The following is a 17973-nucleotide window of genomic DNA, read 5'->3' on the forward strand; positions in this document are numbered from 1 at the left end:
GATGCTGGAGAGTGTAGGTGGAGTGGATATCGGATGAAGGAAAGATGAAACTGAGATCCTGTTGATGCGAGTGGTACGGAGGACTGTGATGAAATTTGTTAATCCATTCATTCATTGCGGAGTGAAAGGCGAGGAGATACGATGGCGCGTGGCCCCTCCCCTATCTATCCCCACGGATAGGGACTGAAAGTTTAGGCCAGCCTTAGCTTTTCCCGGCGCTCGGCTATGGCGATGGTGGAACCCGCTGACCCAGAGGCATTGAGAAGGAATAGAATAAAAACACCCAGAGTGAGGAGGTAGGAAGTCAATGAAGTATGAATAGATCGGATAAAGCGGGTTGGACCCCTCCATTCCAAGCGCCCTAGCAGGGTCTGACATCATCCCATGAACCTTCTCTGGGCAAGTATTCAGGACCTACTAGGACGTGGGGACAACCTGCACGGAGGGGTGACACAGTACTAGATACTAATAGGCTATAGGACGCATGCACGATTGTTTGGGTGACCCTCAGGGGAAATCCCGGAGCTAAATTAGTAGCCTGGCCTCTTCCCAGTTCCCACTTTCCAGTACCTAGATCCGACCGCCCTCGATCTATCTAGGTATTTACATAGTATCTACGTTTGCATATGAGCAAGGTTTAGTATCAAAGCCATAAAAAGACCCCCGCAGTCAAACTCTCCTGTTCGCCCGCAATTTCTCTCGCCCCCCTTCCTCCACTGATCACCCAATCAAGATCCTCTGAACAAGAACTGCATGTCTTCTGGGGTAAGCTTCTCCAAAGCTTCTCCTTGATCTTTGTTGATGGTGCCGTTTATCATATTAGCCTTCTTTTCTTGAAGTAACACAATCCGAGACTCCACCGAATCCTCAATGCACAGTCGGGTGATGACGCAAGGTCGGCGTTGACCGATTCGATGGCATCGGTCCGCACTCTGCCATTCAGCAGCTGGGTTCCACCAGCTAAGTAACAACAGCATCAGCAAATGTGTTTATTCTGCGGTCATGGTCACTTACGGGTCAACTATGAAAACCCTTGATGCTTCGGTCAGATTCAAAGCCACACCGCCGGCCTTGAGGGAAACCAGAAATACTTCGACATTCACATTGTTCATGAAGTACTCGATGGATTTTTGACGCTGCGCCGGCGTCATAGTGCCATCGAGCATGACGGTATTGAAGCCAGCCCGACGTAGACGCCATTCCACAAGCTGTAACATCGAGGTGAACTGGGAAAACACAATTGATTTTAACGTCTGTTTCTTGCTTCTCAGCTTGTAGAGCTCATAAACAAGCATCTCGATCTTTGTCGACGATGTCCAGTCCTCCATTCGAATCCGATTGATGATAGAATTCTTCTTGATATGTTCTTCCTCTTGTTCGATGTCAGGTTGTTCAAAATCAATTGACAGCGGAATGTGGCATCGAGGACAGTCAACAGTTGACCTCGCATCAAAAGACCTAACATAGTCTTTGACGCACCTACGGCAAAACTCATGCCGACAACGGGAGCGAATCGCTTCTTCCGCTGGTTCATCGCAAATGCTGCAGACAAGTACATTTTGCCCGGTTTGTGCATGCTTTTTCAAAATTAGATCCGGGTGGTTTGCAACTTGACGCATTTGCATGATAAGACCGAAGATATTCGCATAATTGTTTAACATGACACCACGGCTCACGTATGTATCAAACTGCCTTGCAGAATTAGTCATAATGCTTCTAGAAAAATCACGCTCAATCTCTCCGAAGAATTCATTATGGAGAACAACACTAGTAACACGTTAGCACTGATCCAGCACGATTACGCCATGTAGTACGAACCGCTTCGGTGGCAGTTCCATCGAAGCCGTATGATCTCGTTTTACTCGTCTCAGCATAATCCGATCAGTTATGAGTCGCAGCTTTGCCAATGCCTCCTTTCGGGCATAGGCGTTGTCCCTTTCGGTGACTCCTAGGTGTTAGGTTGGACTTGGCATACATCATGACTTTGGACTTACTAGGATTCAGTATCTCTTGATTGAAGACCGACACATGGCTGAATCCACTATGATGAGAATTAGCGCGTTCTGGTTAGAGGGGTCAAGGGAAAGAACTGCACCTATGTCTGCACTCAGTGCATCTTTTCTCTGCGTCTTGTGACCAATGGAGCTGCTGGCACTGGCACTGCTTGCAGAAATAGCAGGCAAAGGGACGGACTTGCAGAAAGCGAAGGAGGGAAAAGAATTCTCCTATCCGATTCTGAACAGGTGTACCTGACAGGCACCATTTATAGTTTGCGTTCAGTGCAAAGCATGCGCGGGCAACACTAGTTGTACGTTGCTATATACATGAGTGAGCTATCGAAAATGATGCAAGGACAACTTTAAAGAAGGTCAATCTTACCTTGATGCTATGGGCTTCATCCAGGATCAGCCGATGATAGTGGATAGAATGAATGATACCTATTCTCGATTATGATGGATTCTCATGCCGACTCAGGGTTCTGTTACGAACTGTCTTCTTTCACGATTCCATCATGGCGGTTCCATCCCTTCCACTCCTTGCGATGGATCGATTCAAGGCCAGAGTCTGAAAAAATGATGTCAGCTGCCATACCTTAACCGGTCATTGGTAGTGTTCATACAGGATATCATTATCACATCATAAGCCTGCAGCTCATCCTTTGAGAGTGTTTTGACCTTGGGATTTGAATTGTGATAAATAAGCACATCTAGCTGGCCGTTTGTATATTCCTATTCCGAAAAGGTCAGTGGTACCGTATATATATTATATGAACAGACGGACCTTAATCTCGGATTGCCATTGCATTAGAGCAACTGGAGGAACAATCACAAGTGACGGTTTGCCGACAGGGTAATCAGACATAAGGAGTGAAACTGCTTGAATAGTTTTGCCCATGCCCATCTCATCGCCTAATAACCCTCCCTTGTATTGCGACTTTTCTTGCCGCATCATCCAGTTCAAACCTTCAAGCTGAAATGACTTAAGTGTCCTCGATATGCCCGGAGGCTGCTCTGCCATTACAGGCTCTATTGGGGGAGAGTCTCTCAAATCATCCCACATCTTTGTGATGTATGGATGTTGTTTCTCAAGCTTCCTTCTTTCACGAATAGCCTGCGTATTTGTTAGAAAAAGGATGATAAATGCTTTCGCAACCAGAAACGTACACGAAGGCTCATCCCTGCCTCTCCTGGTTCTCGCCTAACAGTTGTAGCCGCTCTGCGTGGAGGCCTTTGAGTGTCAGTGTGGGCTCTCAGATTGCGCACACTGACCCTCGAAATCCTTCGCGAGACCAAAGGTTCATCCTCACCCGAGAAAGATGCAGAAGAGGCTGAATCAATGCCGCTCTGGTAGTCATCCTCTTGGTCGCTATCATGTACATCGCTAACAGATAGCCGACGGAGGCTACTCTTTTTTGCTGCCCGAATAGACCTTCTGATTCCGCGCGAAGGGGTCCATTCATCAGGTCGATCCTCTTTGTCATCAGAACCATGACCAGTAACGTCATCAATATTTTCAGTAGGTTCATAGGTCTCTTGAGCGACTCGACTCGATGTCTTCGGGAGCTTAAAAGGCGGTTCCTGATATTCCTGAGCCTGAAGAACTCCGGCTAAAGCTGTATCAGAGTCCTCATATGAAATAAAGACTGTGGATAGTGCTTCAGAGGACCTTTTGAGCCTCCGTGGCGCATGCAAAGACATAGCACTAGATCGCAGTTCCCGAGCACGCGTGGAGGCACTAACTCTCTTCCCCGGTCGACTAACGTCTGATTCCACAGGAGTGACAGCGATGCTGGTCGCTGGAGTACTGTATAAACGTGTCCCATCTTCCTCATAATTATCTTCTCCTGGAATAGAAGAAGCAGAAGGGGACGAGGGCGGATGTTTCTTCACAGGGATTGCAACTTCGATGGTGATCGAGTTATTTCCCCGCGAATACTTAGTCGTCCCCGTGAGCTTCGAATCACTAGTATCATTCAAATTTTCTGGAGTGTTTGATTTCCTGGCGGCAGATAGTGAGGACGTTCTAGCCAATCTCGCAGAAGTTCGTCTAGGCAAGGAAGAGGTGGTATCTAGCGATCCTTGAAGTGTCAGTCGCGTTTCATGAATGTTCTCATTGATTTTGAGTGTATTTATGTGTGTGCCCGTCTCTTCCCGCCGCCTTTGTCTCTTCGAAGTCGAGACGGACAGAGGAAGATACGACAAAGAGGCTCACCAGCGAACGGGGGATTTCCCGGGCTTGCAGTCGATGGTTTTCTTCCCATTCTGGCGAGAAGAGGCAAAAATAGCCAGTTGTTTATGGGTGCAGAAGACAAAAAGCTGAAGTTGTATCGGACGGTTTCAACCGACTTATCTCAGAAGCCTGGTAGGTGGTTGATGCAACGCCACCCGGAGGTAGGTAGATAGCTCAGGGAGGGTGTACCTGGCTTGGCTGCGGATTCCGAAATAAAGCCCAGGCTGAGAGAACTTTGGGCGACAGAGAAAAAATTTTCCCTTCTCTTTAAAAAGTCTTCACTGCGTTGATCCACCCATCCAGTGAAGTGGCATTAGCCACCAAATCGAGGCGTTGTTGCCTACTTTCCGACTGCAAGCCTGTCTTCTGGACTAGAGTGGCGCTCTCCGTTCTCCGTTCTCCCGCTTGGCCGGACTCTCGCGTTAAGTGGAACGCGAAATCACCACGGGTTCCTGTGACCTGCAAGTACCGCCACCTTACGCCTCCTTCATCAGAATAACTACTCTATCAGCTCCACCTCACCTACGCTTCAATTGTATAAAAGCTTCATCAAATGTACGTGTCCAGCTGTCAAGCTATGAAAAATATGTCACTGACAACAGCAATATAGGGCGGAGAGAAGACAAACGAGGAATCAGATCAGGGGCCCGTACGCTCTTTAAGATCATTATATCACGCACGAGCTCTACTGACATTCCATATCAGGCACTCCGCTCTCACTGATTTCTTGGCTGTAAGTAGCTTTCCCTTTGTTTTAGCACCCTCTCTTCCTTTTGTCGTTCGAGTTTTCTATTATGCAGCCCGCTGACAAATATATACTCTAGTCCAACAATATCTCCGCTGCCCAGATCCATCAGAACCATCAAAGACGTCTAAGGGAATCTGAGCGCCAGTCAGCTGTGGAAAGACGAGAAAATGCTCCCGATAACGATGATGAATATGAACCTGTCGGCGAGTCTGCAGAAGACAGAAAAAAGCGGAAACGGAAGGAGGCGGTCGCTCTCGCGAAGATCAAACAAAGTAAAGAGTTCGCTCGTCGTAAAGCTCGACGCATGGGCGGACCCGGCGATTCTGACGACGAAATTGCCCGAGAGATGATGCACGAGAGGTCCCAGCCATTACCAGGCCAGCTTGAGAACTGTGAGATATGTGGTAAACGCTTCACGGTAACCCCCTACAGCAAAGCTGGTCCTCAAAGAGGCCTTCTCTGCGCGAAATGCTCGAAGGCATTAGCAGATGATGAGAAGAAACCCAAAGCTAATCGGCGGGGAGCGAGGAGTGGCCGGCGCCAAAACCAAAGTAATCTGCTCGATGGGCTGGCCCAACAAGGTGCTCTAAGCTTAGCCGATATGTGTACGAAGGTACGTCGGAATGATTGAGAGATATCAACGATTCGCTAATTATGGGCTACATCAGAAAGTGGCTGACAACATTAATGATATCGAGGAATTTGGGGACCTGCCCTCGCAGTTACTGCATCGCCTCAGTCAAATATTGTGTAAGCGGCGGGTTTTGACTCCGAGAACTCTTAATCTGTTTCTACGACCAGACCTTGAATCCATCGATATTTACGATGCTGCCAGTATGTTTTCAACCCCATTTCATCCTTCCTCCTCCGCTTCTCCCCCGGGACCCTACCAGCTTTGGCCTTGTTTTCCTACAATCTATCATTACATAGAGATAAGCTCTTTCCTGTTCTTCTTTGCCCCGGGATGATGAATAATCTGTCAGTTTACTTACCTGTAATAGGGCTCGAGACACATGACTTCGAAAAGATCTTCACCCTTATGCCCAATTTGTCGCACGTCAATATCCGTTTTGCTGGTCAATTGAAAAACAAAGTTATCGAATATATGTTGGATCACAGTTTGAAAGTCAAGCGCTTGCAGCTGGATGCTGCGAACCTGGTGTCTGATGCATATTGGCAACAACTATTCCAAAAACTGGGTCCCCAGTTGGAAATCCTCAAACTATCCAACCTTGATTTCTCTCTGGATGATGAAACTATAGAAGTGATGTGCAGGTATTGTACAACACTTCAACGACTGAAATTAAAGCAGTGCTGGAAGGCTGGTAATCGCTCGCTTCAAGCAATTTCTGGTCTAATATCCTTAGAGCACCTATCTCTGGACTACGTTCAAGAGGTAGAAAACGAGATTCTTCTTGGCACAGTCTCTAAGATTAGCCCACGCTTGCAGACATTGTCGCTGGAGGGCTTCACTAATGTGGATGATCGTCTTTTAGGAATTATACATGACAATTGCCGCGCTCTGACGAAACTTCGCTTTTCCGACAATGCAGTGTGTACTGACAGGGGCTTCGTCAATCTATTCACAGGCTGGGCCAACCCCCCACTAGAAATTGTGGATCTCTCTTCTACGCGGGATATTGATAACACGAATCCGGATGGTCCTAAAGATGCAACCGGCCTCGCATCTCAAGGCCTTCTGGCTCTTATGAACCACTCAGGGTCCAAGTTACAGAAGCTGAATATAGCATCCTGCCGCCACGTGTCACACTCGGCTTTCGAAGAGATATTTTCGGCTGGAACAACGTATCCTAATCTCAAGGAATTAGATGTCTCATTCCATACAGTCGTCGACAACTATGTCGTGGGTCGAATCTTTCAATGCTGTCCTAAACTGCAAAAATTGGTCGCTTTTGCCTGTTTCAACTTGCGAGATGCTCAAGTTCCGGCTGGGGTTGCTTTGATTGGGGGCTTGAAAGCGCAAGACCCCATTGTCCTCCAGGGCGATTACTAGGCGCCAAAGATTTTTTCCCATGATTTGTACCCCCGTGCATCACATGACCGATGATATCATTTTTAATACTGACATAAATGCAATGCGTTCCCTCCACTTCTCTTTGCTATATTTTGATCTATCAGGACGAAGTATGCACCTTTAGCGTTTTCTTTGGCTAATCATTGTAACGAAGAATTCCTGGACTGACTCACACTGAAGCTCCTGGTCAAAGAAAACGAAGAAGGGAAACAGAAAAGGATCTTCTGGCACATGATGACAATCGGGGGAGATTACGTGTGTTTTTCACCTGTAGAGAACAGCATGAACTGAATCATCAGATGGCATCGTTCATGTTGGTCAGCCTATTTTATACCTCACAAAAGGTATCAACACGCGATGGCGTCGAGAGGGAAATACAAATACCATCTTGGACAGTTGTCCGGTGTAAATACAGGTGGACGCTAACCATATGCGATGAATTTTGCATTGCTGATTGATGAACATCCTTGGTATGCGCAATCCTCTAGCTGTAAAAGGAGCGGAGCGTAGTAGAGATCTCTGGGAAGCATCTGCTTCTCTGCCATCTACCACCAACACTATCAGACAGCCGACTGCCCTACAGTACAATGAACATGACATGTGCCTTTTCAACAAATCGGTCTAGTCGTATACATACATTGTGAGAGGCCTTGATGGGCATTGTAAAGAGGAATTTGGGTTACTTTGGGCCACCACCAGCTTCTATTCTCTTCCATTTGTGAATCACTGCACCAGACCACAAAGATGATTAGCCAACGATGAGCAGGATGAACAGTCATTTATTCTTGTGTGTTATTGCAATGCACAGCGGAAGTTATGAAAATAATGCGGAGTAAATGCATTTTGAGTTGTATGAATCGAGTGGCCGTGACCGAGATAATGCAACCATGCAAGTGCTTTAGATTCAGCGATCACAAGTAAAGGAGCACATGCAAACTAGAATAGATGGATGATCTGTATGGATTATGGATTGTATCCACATTACTATTACATCACAGAATAGATATCGTGCTTCGTCACATACTATTTATTACATATTGCAGCAGCAGCAGCAGCAGTAGTAGTAGTAGTAGTAGCAGTAGTAACGTAATCGGTAAGCGAGAGGAACGCCCACCTCGTAATTCTGCTTTATATACAAATTTGAAGTCAAATATCAACCTTTTTACACCGTTCAAATCGCCTCTTCTTGGTGTTTTACTCTCGCTGGACACCATGTCCGTATATGGCCAACTTGATTACACGAGGAACAGCGAGGTGGCGCGCGGCGGCGAGGCTGTTCCTCACCGGCCGCAGAATCAAACCGTTGGATTCCTAGGGCTTCATCTTCCTCACGAGCCCGGCGAAAAAGCTGTATAGCTTCATGAACTGTAGCTCCTTCGAGGCCTGCCAATTAGCGATTACTTCGTTTCCTCTTCTTAGTCTGGTGTTCGTCTGCAGCCCGTAAATCGCGATTTTCCTGTTCAAGCAAGGCTGCCCTGTTTAACGCGATTTCGCAGCCTTTAACAATATATGATAATGCAGTTCTCATTGACTCCGGAGGACTTCGTGTACGTTCACGCAGTAATCTCTCAATTGTAGTTTCATGCTTCTTCAATTGCCTCGTGTTCTTAGGCGTTTTTAGTATAGAAGAAGTGGTAGTTTGACTTCCAGTAGGAGTAATCTCTCGCAGGCTATAGATCAGCTTTCCAAGCACCTCGTCCGGCTGGAAAGGCACCAAGCCGGAAGCTGAAAAGGCGTTCTGTATAGACGATTTCTTGAAGGCAAGTTCTCGGGCTTTGGGAAATGTATCCAAGAAATCAACCTTATCAATATGGTGGATTCCTTGGCAAATTAGCTGTTCAATCAAACCGCCGTATGCCTTCTTTAACGGCGCGAAGCAGGCAACATCCAAAGGCTGACAAAGATGTGAGGAATGTTGGAGGCATGCAGGTAGAAACAACACCATTCTGGCTGCAGATTTCATCAAAACGAGGCGTTAAATGAGAGTCATGTCCGTCGAGAATCAGAAGGCTATATTTCCCGACTCGCCGTTCCTTAATTGAAGGAATAAAGTGGTGTTCAAGCCAATGCAATCCGATCTCGTTACTCGTCCAACCGTTTGGCGAGATGTTGATCCTCCAAGAATGAGGCACATTACCTTCATACCAGGCCTCCATATACATCTTTCCTTTGACGATGATATACGGAGGCAGGGCCCAGCCCGAGGCGTTAATACACTCGATTGATGTCACCCACTCGCGATTTCCAGGCTGTATAAGAAACGGCTTGCCCACGCAGTCAGACCTCGTTACCACCTTGGCAGTAGCCACCAAGCCCATGGCGAATCCAGTTTCATCGAAGTTGTAGATATCTTCATCTGCAATTCCGTTCTCTGATATAGCATTTTTAACGCGGTCGAACCACTCTTTCATAAGCCTCGGATCTTCGCAGAGGGCCCTTTTATAATCATATCGGCGAGAGAAACGTGTCTTTAAAGAGTCATGGCGTTTAATAAAGTTGTATACCCATTTCTGCCCTACTAAAGCCTCATCCGATGCCTCCAGCGAGGCTCCTCGTTTCCGGATTAATATAGACGCCATTTCACGAACATGGGAAGGCCTGGGGGGAAGCCCTCGCGTATCTAAGGAGAGAATCCACTGTTCCAATGCCTCCTCCTCTGGAAGAGTCAATTTACACGAATTGGCACGTATATCGCTTCGTGATTTGACTCCTTTGACGCGTTTCCAAAGGGTGGTTTGCGGAACTTCAAAAACACGTGCTGCTTCTCGTAATGACGGAATTTGATCATTTTTTAAAGCCTCAATTGCCAAGAGAATCCTGCCTTCTTGTTCCTCACGTTTTTTCAACGATATAGACATTTTGGTGGTTGGAATCGTTGATCAAAGACCTCGCGTTTTGGTGGAATGCGGAGATCACGAGGTGGGCGTTCCTCCCGCTTGCGCGTTCCTCTCGCTTACCGATTACGTTAGTAGTAATGCTGACTACGAAAGACTAGTTAGTTAACTACTTTACTATAGTATAAACCTCCGAGGTGGCCTGGTGCGGAGTTGAGTGGTCCAGGATTCCAAACACGCACACAGAAGCGTTCAATCTGACAGATCTGACAAATAATCACAGTGAACCCTAACACTACCTGCATGAGCGGTAAGAGCAAGCAAGAGGAATGCTTTATCTAGGTGGCCTCCAGGTGATGGGCTGGTGGTTGGGTGTGATTACCTACTGTACCTACGTACCTACTCCGTACTAGTTACGCCCCTTACATGATTGTTGATGGTGGTGTGGAATGGTGGAAATGGAATGGAGGAATGGACCGTGTATCTCGTAAAAACAAGATGGATTAGTAGTAAGTTTCTACCGGTAGGTACTATCTATGTATACAGTAAGTAGGTAGTATGGAGTACCTCAGCCAGTGTAGCCCTGATTCCGACCCTTTATTAATTGAGTTGTAGCACGGAGTACCATTTCCCCTCTCCTTGGGAATGACTCCCGGCCGAAGGACATAGTAAATACTTATATATGCACAGCAGGTTGCCACTAGATACTATCTGCTCCGTACTCCATACTTACTACTACCCGGCCAGCACAGGACGTTCCATAATTATTATTAGTAGTAGTACGTAGGTACACAGTAGTCGTTTCTGACCCGGTACCTAGGTTTCAATCTGAGGTAGCCCAGTCCAACCAACCCGAGGCGCCGACCGAGGTTTATTACTATATTTGGAGGTTGCTCGCCGCCGGACTAGCGCGCCAGGCTCCACCCTCCACATCAGGGTCTGCTGGAGCCTGGAGGACTGGGAGACCTTTCCTTTCCCTTCCACTCTGTTGCTTTTATTTTTATTTCTATTTTTATTTCTATTTTCATTTTTTATCATTATTTTATTATTAGTACTATTATCATATTATTATTATTATTATTATCATTGCTATTCCTATTATTATTATTCCACAGTACTGTCTCAAATCTTATGATATTATTATCATCATTACGGAGTAGTGTCCAGTTCCAAATTCTCATCATGCTTATGTACGACTAGTCTGGTGTAGTTTTCCCCCCATCGTTTCTACCTCATGGATCTGCGCCCTTTTCCTTTCCCTCCCCCCCTTTTCCTTCCTCGTCCTGGTGTTCTGATCCTGTCCACTACTATTGGTTTCCCACTCGTTTCTTTTGTTCCTCTCTTCCTCTTCTCGCTCGGTCGTTGTTATCTCTCTAGTACTAGTCTCTTGTTGCTGTTTTGTTTGGCGTTCCTCAAGAGGTGTCGCCTTTGTCATCCAAACATTCTAACTATCCTATTCGGTCCCCCCTCCCCCTCGCCCTGTTCTGGTTTTCCCGGTGGGTTTGTTTTATTTACCCTTTTAAAACCGATCGGAGGTCCCATCATCGCCGACGACCACATAAATCCACATCGGAGTACAGCCTTTTTTTTTTTTTTTTTTTAATTTATCATAATCGTTAGTCCCTCAGCCCCGCTGGCCGTATGTGAATGGGAGGGTCCTGGCTGCTCTTGATCAATTATACGGTGTATCAGAAACCTTCCCTCTGGCCACCTCGCCTATTCTCACAATTCTCTCCTGAGACCCCTGAGTGAGCTCGAAGCATCCTTATCCACCACAGAGCTTCCTTGACGCTATTTTCGCCCATTCACGTCATTTGCTTCATTTCCCGACGCCCTCTTGACGCAAAGCCCCGCTAGGACCGAAACTCGTGCGGATTGGACAGGCCCAGAATCTTCCCAAGCATACCCCTCCTTCCTCCACCCGTCGCGGAATCCCGGTTTATGGGAATTGAGCAGTGCAGCCGAGAAGGGGCTGGGATTTTTGCGGACGTTGGAAGCCGGTGGCAGCTCGCTCAATATCTCTGGAAGTGGTTCCGGCGTCACTAGTGGTCGCCTCGGTTTCAGCTCAATGCCAATCAAGCTTCCCAAGGGCTTCGCCCGGCGAAAGTCGTCTAGCAACGCTCTAGAGGAAGTGCAGAACCCTCCTCAGTCATCATTCCGAGTTTTTGAGCGACCGTCTGGCGACAAAAAGTCATTCAGTGATGGCAATCTAGTGTCAAAGAGGTTAAGCGAAGGGCAGCCTTTGTACTCACCCCCAGAGGATGACAATAACATCTTTGCTTCGCATAATTCTCAGCCTGCGAGGAATCTGTATGAATATCCTCCTCCCCAGTGTTTCTCACAATGCAAAGTGGCTGACCATAATTGAAAGTACATTCGAAGGTACATCATCTGCGCGAGCTCGCCCGTCAACACGTTCAACGGACGGGCTTCAACCCGAGCCCCAATCTCCTCACACACGGAACCTCTACGATATACCAATCCCTCCTCTGTCGGGTGCGATTCGTGCAGCTGGTCGCACCTTTTCATTTGGTGGGAGGTTCTCAAAGGCTTCTGCGCCGACCCCCCCACCTCAGCCGTCGACACCTGGCCCCTCAAGAAGCAGAGGGATGACAACCAGCACGTCGAGCACTACAACTCCACCCAGACTCCCTGATACAGAACTACAGGTTGGTAAAATCGAAGACGACTTCCAAAACATGTTCGGTGACATTGGAAAACGCTATAATGTGCCGAAGGACACTTCTCGAGATCGGGCAGTAGATTCGGTAAGAGATATCTCATGTTCCTGAGCTTCCTCGGATTCAGGCCCTCGCCTTGTCGCCCTAGCCACTACGCGAAGTGATGCACATCAATACTGAGATCTTATTGTAGGATTCTTCCGGAGCGCCCAACAGACCAGATGCCTTGCTCCAGAAGGATGAAAGGGTCTCTCGTCCAGCACCTATTGATACTGACCGATCAAAGGAAGTTGAGCCATCACCATATTCCTGGGATAGTCGGCATTCCGAGGATGGACTGTTGACCACGCTTGATTCACCCAGCGAACAACTGGCAACTGGGTTACAACAACGCGATTTCGATGTAGTCTCCGCTGGGGACCGGCGCAAGTCTACAACTCTGTCCAGTGTCGCACCTCTGGCCACCACTTCTCATCGTTCTTTAGAAAAGCCTAGGACGACAGTGGATAAGGGTCTGAGGAGAAGTGGAATATATTCTAATCCGCGGGACTCTGTTCCTGTTGAAGATGAAGATGCGAAATTAATAATGGAGTCTCTCTATACAAGCAAGAGAGGCTCACAGGTACCATTCATGTCTGATCACGAGTCAGACGCTGAAAATGATGCCTCTCTTTTTAGCCATGGGGTTGCCAGCACGATTGGTCCTGATCGGCGGGAATCTATGCCGAAAGATTCGTTAAGCTCCCCGGGGCTGTCAGAGCATCATCTTGATCCTTCAATTGCCATCCATGCTCGTTTGGCAGCACAGTATGAGAAGGCTCAGCCGGTATCAACCTCCTCGAATAAGATTATGACTCCCTCCCAATTCGAACATTATCGTCAGCAGCAAGAGCTCAGACGATCGAACAGCGACGCCTCAAAGAGTGAAAATTCAGCCGGAAGCGACTACGATGAGGATGATGAAGTAGAAAAAGATCGCGAAGCGGAGAGACTGCGGCGCAAGCAAGAGGCCCACCTATCGGTTTATCGCCAGCAAATGATGAAGGTGACAGGCCAGGAGTCTCCCGCGCCGGCTCTGAGACCGGAACTGGATCGAGCCAGTAAGAGCGCACCAAATCTATTACAGCCCGGTAATATCTCAGGGAGTGGAAGAAGCAGTGACGGCGACGAGGACGAGGAGATACCTTTGGGGATCTTAGCGGCTCACGGTTTCCCCAACAGGAACCGGCCCCCAAGCCGCCTGACGCCCTCCAGCTCTATCCCAAATCTTCGGGCTTCTTTCCAGCAGCCGTACCTGTCGTCTCCTGGATCCGTTGCAGATCGTGATCCCAACAATCGGGGGAGTCTACCTGTCTTTGCGCGGAACTTACCGCGTGACCCTTACTTCGGGGCCAGCTTGGTCAACCCGTCTAACAGAGAGTCTCTGGCTTTGGGAGGGGGCTTGGGAGGGGGGGGTCGGTCCATGGTGCGCCGTCACCCGCGCTGCCCCCTGGAGGTTTAGTAGGCGTTATCGCTACAGAAGAGCGGGCAAGGGCAATGAGGAGAGGAAGCCCCAATACGCAAGCTATGTACGATTACCAGGCTGGAATGTCGGTACCACCTGTTCATCCTGGCGGCGTTCCAAGACCCTACACGATGATGAATTTGAGCTCGGCCAATATGACCGGTAACTCGCCTGCGGTCTCGGCAACCGAACAGGCACAAATCGAGCTGTCCCAACAAATGACGCAAATGGTACAGATGCAGATGCAATGGATGCAGCAGATGATCCACATGCAGGGCGGACAGAATACCCAACTGATGCCGCCTGGAGGCCCCCCGCCCACACTGGGTGCCAGCATGAACGTGCGGCCATCTTCAATGCCGTCTGCTGGCAATATGAATAACGCAACTACTGGGTACCAGGGTGATCAGAGGACGCTGAGCATGCTTGATCCCAACGTCTCTTCCCGCCTCAATAGCGCACCTATTCCATATGTCTCTGGGGGCCTCAGGCCAGGCACGCCGGCAGGGCAAGGCTATGCCCCATCCATTGCTCCATCAGAACGCAGCAACGTTGGCCTGGCGCCTCGTTATAGGCCCGTTTCTACGCTACAACCTGACTTAGGGATCGCCAGTTCCCCTTCCATGTCGAAGCCTTGGAATGATGAAAACCGGAAATCTTCCTTCTCGGCCACTGCTCCCGCTGGGTCACACATGTCTCGAATGACCGTTCGCCCAACAACAAGTGATAGCAAAACAATAAACCTTAGCAAGCCGAACATTGGTACCGAACTGGATGACGAGGATGATGATGAAGGCTGGGCCGAAATGATGAAGAAACGAGAAAACAAACGCAACAACTGGAGAATGAAGAAAGAAACATCGAGCTTCGGAGACCTGCTAAATGCTGTGCATTGACAAAGGTGGTCAATGATATAAAATCCCTCTCAGCGGGGGATATCGTGTCCCACGCTACTTTTGTTCGTGCTGTTTTGCTCGGCTGTGCTTTTTCCATATCGAAACCCAGTACTTCTCCGATGGACTTTTAAGGAGCTATATCTCATGTGTGCATGTGTGAGCAGTCTTTCCCCCCAACATTTCCCCTTATTGTTGACATTTTCCTTTCGTGCGCGTCCTCATAACTTCTTGGACATGACCTGATATTTCTTGACGTTTATATGAGGGTCTTTCCCTCCGGCTTCCTTATTCTTTAATCATCATTCAATCAGGGTACGGGTCTATGATTGGCGTTTTAGCGGAGTGATGTTTTTTCAGTCCAGTGGGGGGTGTAATTGGGTTGCTCTTGAGCAAGTTGTGCATGTACCTTTCCTCTCTTGTATACTCAGTGGGGACTGATAGCCATGACATATAATATATGGCAAAGTTATGGGAGTCAACATAGCTTAGACTACATGATGCGGATGTTTACCGTGGTGCCTGTTTAATGCCAGCTGTTTTCTTGGTAAGACTGACTTGTCTCACCTCAGCCGTGCTTCCATCACCAGCCCCGAGCAGGTGCAGCGCAAAGGATAGCACCAGGTCCACTTAATCCACTCAACCACTCAACAACTGGCACGCCGACAACTGGCACGCAGTCGTCCACCGCATCTTTCTTGATATAAGACATTACTCGGGATGGTTTCAAAACCAGTATCTGTCCGCGATAATAACGGGTATACAGTGGCAGAGATTCCCTGCAATTTTGAAGCATCGAGCTCTGGCAGACACTATGATGGGGCAGGAACACCTTTATCAAATGAGAACCTCGGAGGCTTAGGCCAGCGGTCTATGATCTATACTACATGTAACTTATCTTCGGGGGAACTTGCTAGTATCCAAAACGCAATGGTCCGTGATGGAGGGTTTAAAACAAATACTCCGGCAGTAGGAATCACGAGTCAATAAAAACACCATAGAGCCACGCCACGCTTATAGTATTCCCCCACTTTTTCTTTTATTTTCTTTTTATCAATGTTTCTGGCGGTGTAGACTGCCAATGGGGAATACCGGTTAACATGTCGAATGATTGCTGGAATGGGTGAGGCTGACAGAGCTTGGCGGTCTATCACGTGCCCGCTATCACGGGATTGCTAACCTTACTGGAGCTCATTATCACCAACCATTCTTTCCATACAGAACTGCAGCATCATATTTGTCTACCATACAGCAGTCTATTCTACTGGCACATCTTTTGGTTGTTCTATCAGGTAATTTTTCCCTTTCATCGCTCAGGACCATTTGACGCACACTGATAATGCCATAGACTTGATTGAGCAAGAAGATAGGGAGAAGGCGAAAGAGAAAGACCAGAAGCCGCAAAGGAATAAGTTCTCATTCTAGTCGAACACTGATTTTCTCTTATCTGCTTCCTCACTCCTTCTTCTCACTTGCTTCTGGGGTGTGGCAACTACCAGACTCAATAGCCCCTTTGATTATTTCACTTCCTTTGGATAAGTATTTCCTTGGATATCGTCACAGCCAGTACAAGATGAACGCACCGGACCGGTAGGTATAACCTTCTTCTAGCGGCTTATTTATACCCTGTTTCATATCTACCTTATCTTGTGTATTGTAGACTCTGGGGCCGTTTGTATTTCCAGGAGTGACATGAAGATGGGGCTCTTACCTTCCCCCGCCATTCACTGCCCCAGAATCTGGGACTATGCTATTGCTCCCCCCTCAACTCCTCCAATGGCGGTCCAGGCTGTCCCGTCTTTTCACTGAAATTTTTGATTTTCTGTTCAGTGTTTCTTCACTCCCAGTCCCATCTTGTTACATTGTGAATAGTTTTCGGACACCATGAGTTCCAACAAGGAGTACATCATGCCCGCAGAAATGGTGTATGCCCGTTGGAAGAATGGCAGTGGTGGATCTCGCGGCGGCTGTCAGTCTACTGTCAATGTCTCTCATGACCAGCAGCCGAGGTCTGCTCCAGATCGTTTCTTCTTTCTGATAATCTCGTGTTTCTTACATTCAGTCGAAGATCTCCCTTCTGAAGCCAAACCACTGATTCGATATGAAACCCAGGTACGAGTCATTCGTTCTAGCGAATGGCGAGAACAAGGTTGAGATGGAGATTGACACTCGTATGTAGTCTAAAGCCACGCCTGATCGACTGGTGTCCACTGCTAATGTTGATTGCTTTCACCAGGCATCCCATCGTCTGCGATCTTCACCTTCAACAAAGAAGACCACACCCTCGGAAACCTGATTCGCGCTCGCCTGTTGCAGAGCTCTCATGTTCTCTTTGCTGCGTACAAGGTATGTTCCCCAGGGAAATCTACCCTTACCCATGTCTCACGGCACTCCCGGTGCTCCTGAATTTGCATTCCCCAAACCGGCTGGGCTAGTTGATGTATGAGTCTGACCTCACTGTCCTAGGTCCCACACCCACTTGTTCCCAAGTTTTTGCTTCGAGTTCAGACAGATGGCGACATCACCCCCAAGGAAGCCGTAATTGCGGCCTGCCATGAGCTTGTCCGGGATCTGGGTATCCTCTCGCGTGAATTTACCAAAGAGTATGAACTCCGCAAGATGGTGGGAGCTACTGCCCAGCAGCAGAATGGTGTCCAGGACGGTGTCTAGCTGTTCGACGAGGGTGCTAAGGAAAGGAGAGCTAGGTCGGCGGTCACAGACATGCTTTTGCTTCGGATCTACGCAGCTGGTCATGCGTGTCTTTATTTCATGGTCATACCCTTCATTCTATTCCTGTTCTCATTGCCTCCTGTGATTAGTGGGACCAAGCTCTACGCTCCAACTTGCCGTCGGGAATGATGTTATTTGATTCTGCCATTCATCCTCCCCCCTTTCACTCCGGTCCTCGGTACTAGATGCTAGGTCCTGCTGCTATGTTCCATAGCTCCTGTAGATACCTACCTAGTAGGGAGGACTTACTACATAGTAGATACTATGGTGAAGGTGACCCTCCGGGTAAGGCCTCCCGATTGGGACTAGTGCATACAT

At 48.1% G+C, this 17973-nt stretch overlaps 4 protein-coding genes across 4 annotated transcripts; 3 read left to right on the forward strand and 1 right to left on the reverse strand.

Moving 5' to 3' along the window:
- Window positions 1-464: 464 nt before the first annotated feature.
- BO94DRAFT_191786 (DNA repair protein RAD16) lies at window positions 465-3580 on the reverse strand. The gene is made up of 11 exons (XM_025606039.1): window positions 3308-3580; window positions 3165-3228; window positions 2782-3111; window positions 2621-2729; window positions 2491-2565; window positions 2380-2438; window positions 2096-2316; window positions 1995-2041; window positions 1819-1945; window positions 1015-1767; window positions 465-960 (listed from the first exon to the last, which is right to left on the reverse strand). Exons 2-11 carry the CDS (start codon window positions 3174-3176, stop codon window positions 729-731), a joined length of 1965 nt encoding a protein of 654 aa, XP_025464350.1. The 5' UTR covers window positions 3177-3228; window positions 3308-3580; the 3' UTR covers window positions 465-728.
- Window positions 3581-4689: 1109 nt separating this feature from the next.
- rad7 (DNA repair protein Rad7, protein) lies at window positions 4690-7437 on the forward strand. The gene is made up of 7 exons (XM_025609347.1): window positions 4690-4785; window positions 4841-4879; window positions 4936-4963; window positions 5055-5591; window positions 5647-5812; window positions 5980-7123; window positions 7194-7437. Coding segments are annotated over exons 1-6 (1785 nt in total). The 5' UTR covers window positions 4690-4783; the 3' UTR covers window positions 6993-7123; window positions 7194-7437.
- A 4478-nt stretch (window positions 7438-11915) lies between these two features.
- Window positions 11916-15219, forward strand: BO94DRAFT_604299 (uncharacterized protein; the record flags this gene model as incomplete). Its single annotated transcript, XM_025616458.1, has 4 exons — window positions 11916-12157; window positions 12219-12606; window positions 12722-13947; window positions 13977-15219. 4 exons carry the CDS (start codon window positions 11916-11918, stop codon window positions 14926-14928), a joined length of 2808 nt encoding a protein of 935 aa, XP_025464352.1. The 3' UTR covers window positions 14929-15219.
- Window positions 15220-16145: 926 nt separating this feature from the next.
- BO94DRAFT_538020 (DNA-directed RNA polymerase II core subunit RPB11) lies at window positions 16146-17933 on the forward strand. Its single transcript, XM_025612395.1, has 5 exons — window positions 16146-16217; window positions 16274-16515; window positions 17038-17096; window positions 17162-17271; window positions 17392-17933. The coding sequence occupies exons 2-5, from the start codon at window positions 16499-16501 to the stop codon at window positions 17593-17595; spliced, it is 390 nt and encodes a 129-aa protein (XP_025464353.1). The 5' UTR covers window positions 16146-16217; window positions 16274-16498; the 3' UTR covers window positions 17596-17933.
- The last annotated feature ends 40 nt before the right edge of the window (window positions 17934-17973 follow it).

Source organism: Aspergillus sclerotioniger (assembly GCF_003184525.1).
Source record: "Aspergillus sclerotioniger CBS 115572 chromosome Unknown BO94scaffold_26, whole genome shotgun sequence".
In the NCBI taxonomy this organism is placed as follows: domain Eukaryota; kingdom Fungi; phylum Ascomycota; class Eurotiomycetes; order Eurotiales; family Aspergillaceae; genus Aspergillus; species Aspergillus sclerotioniger.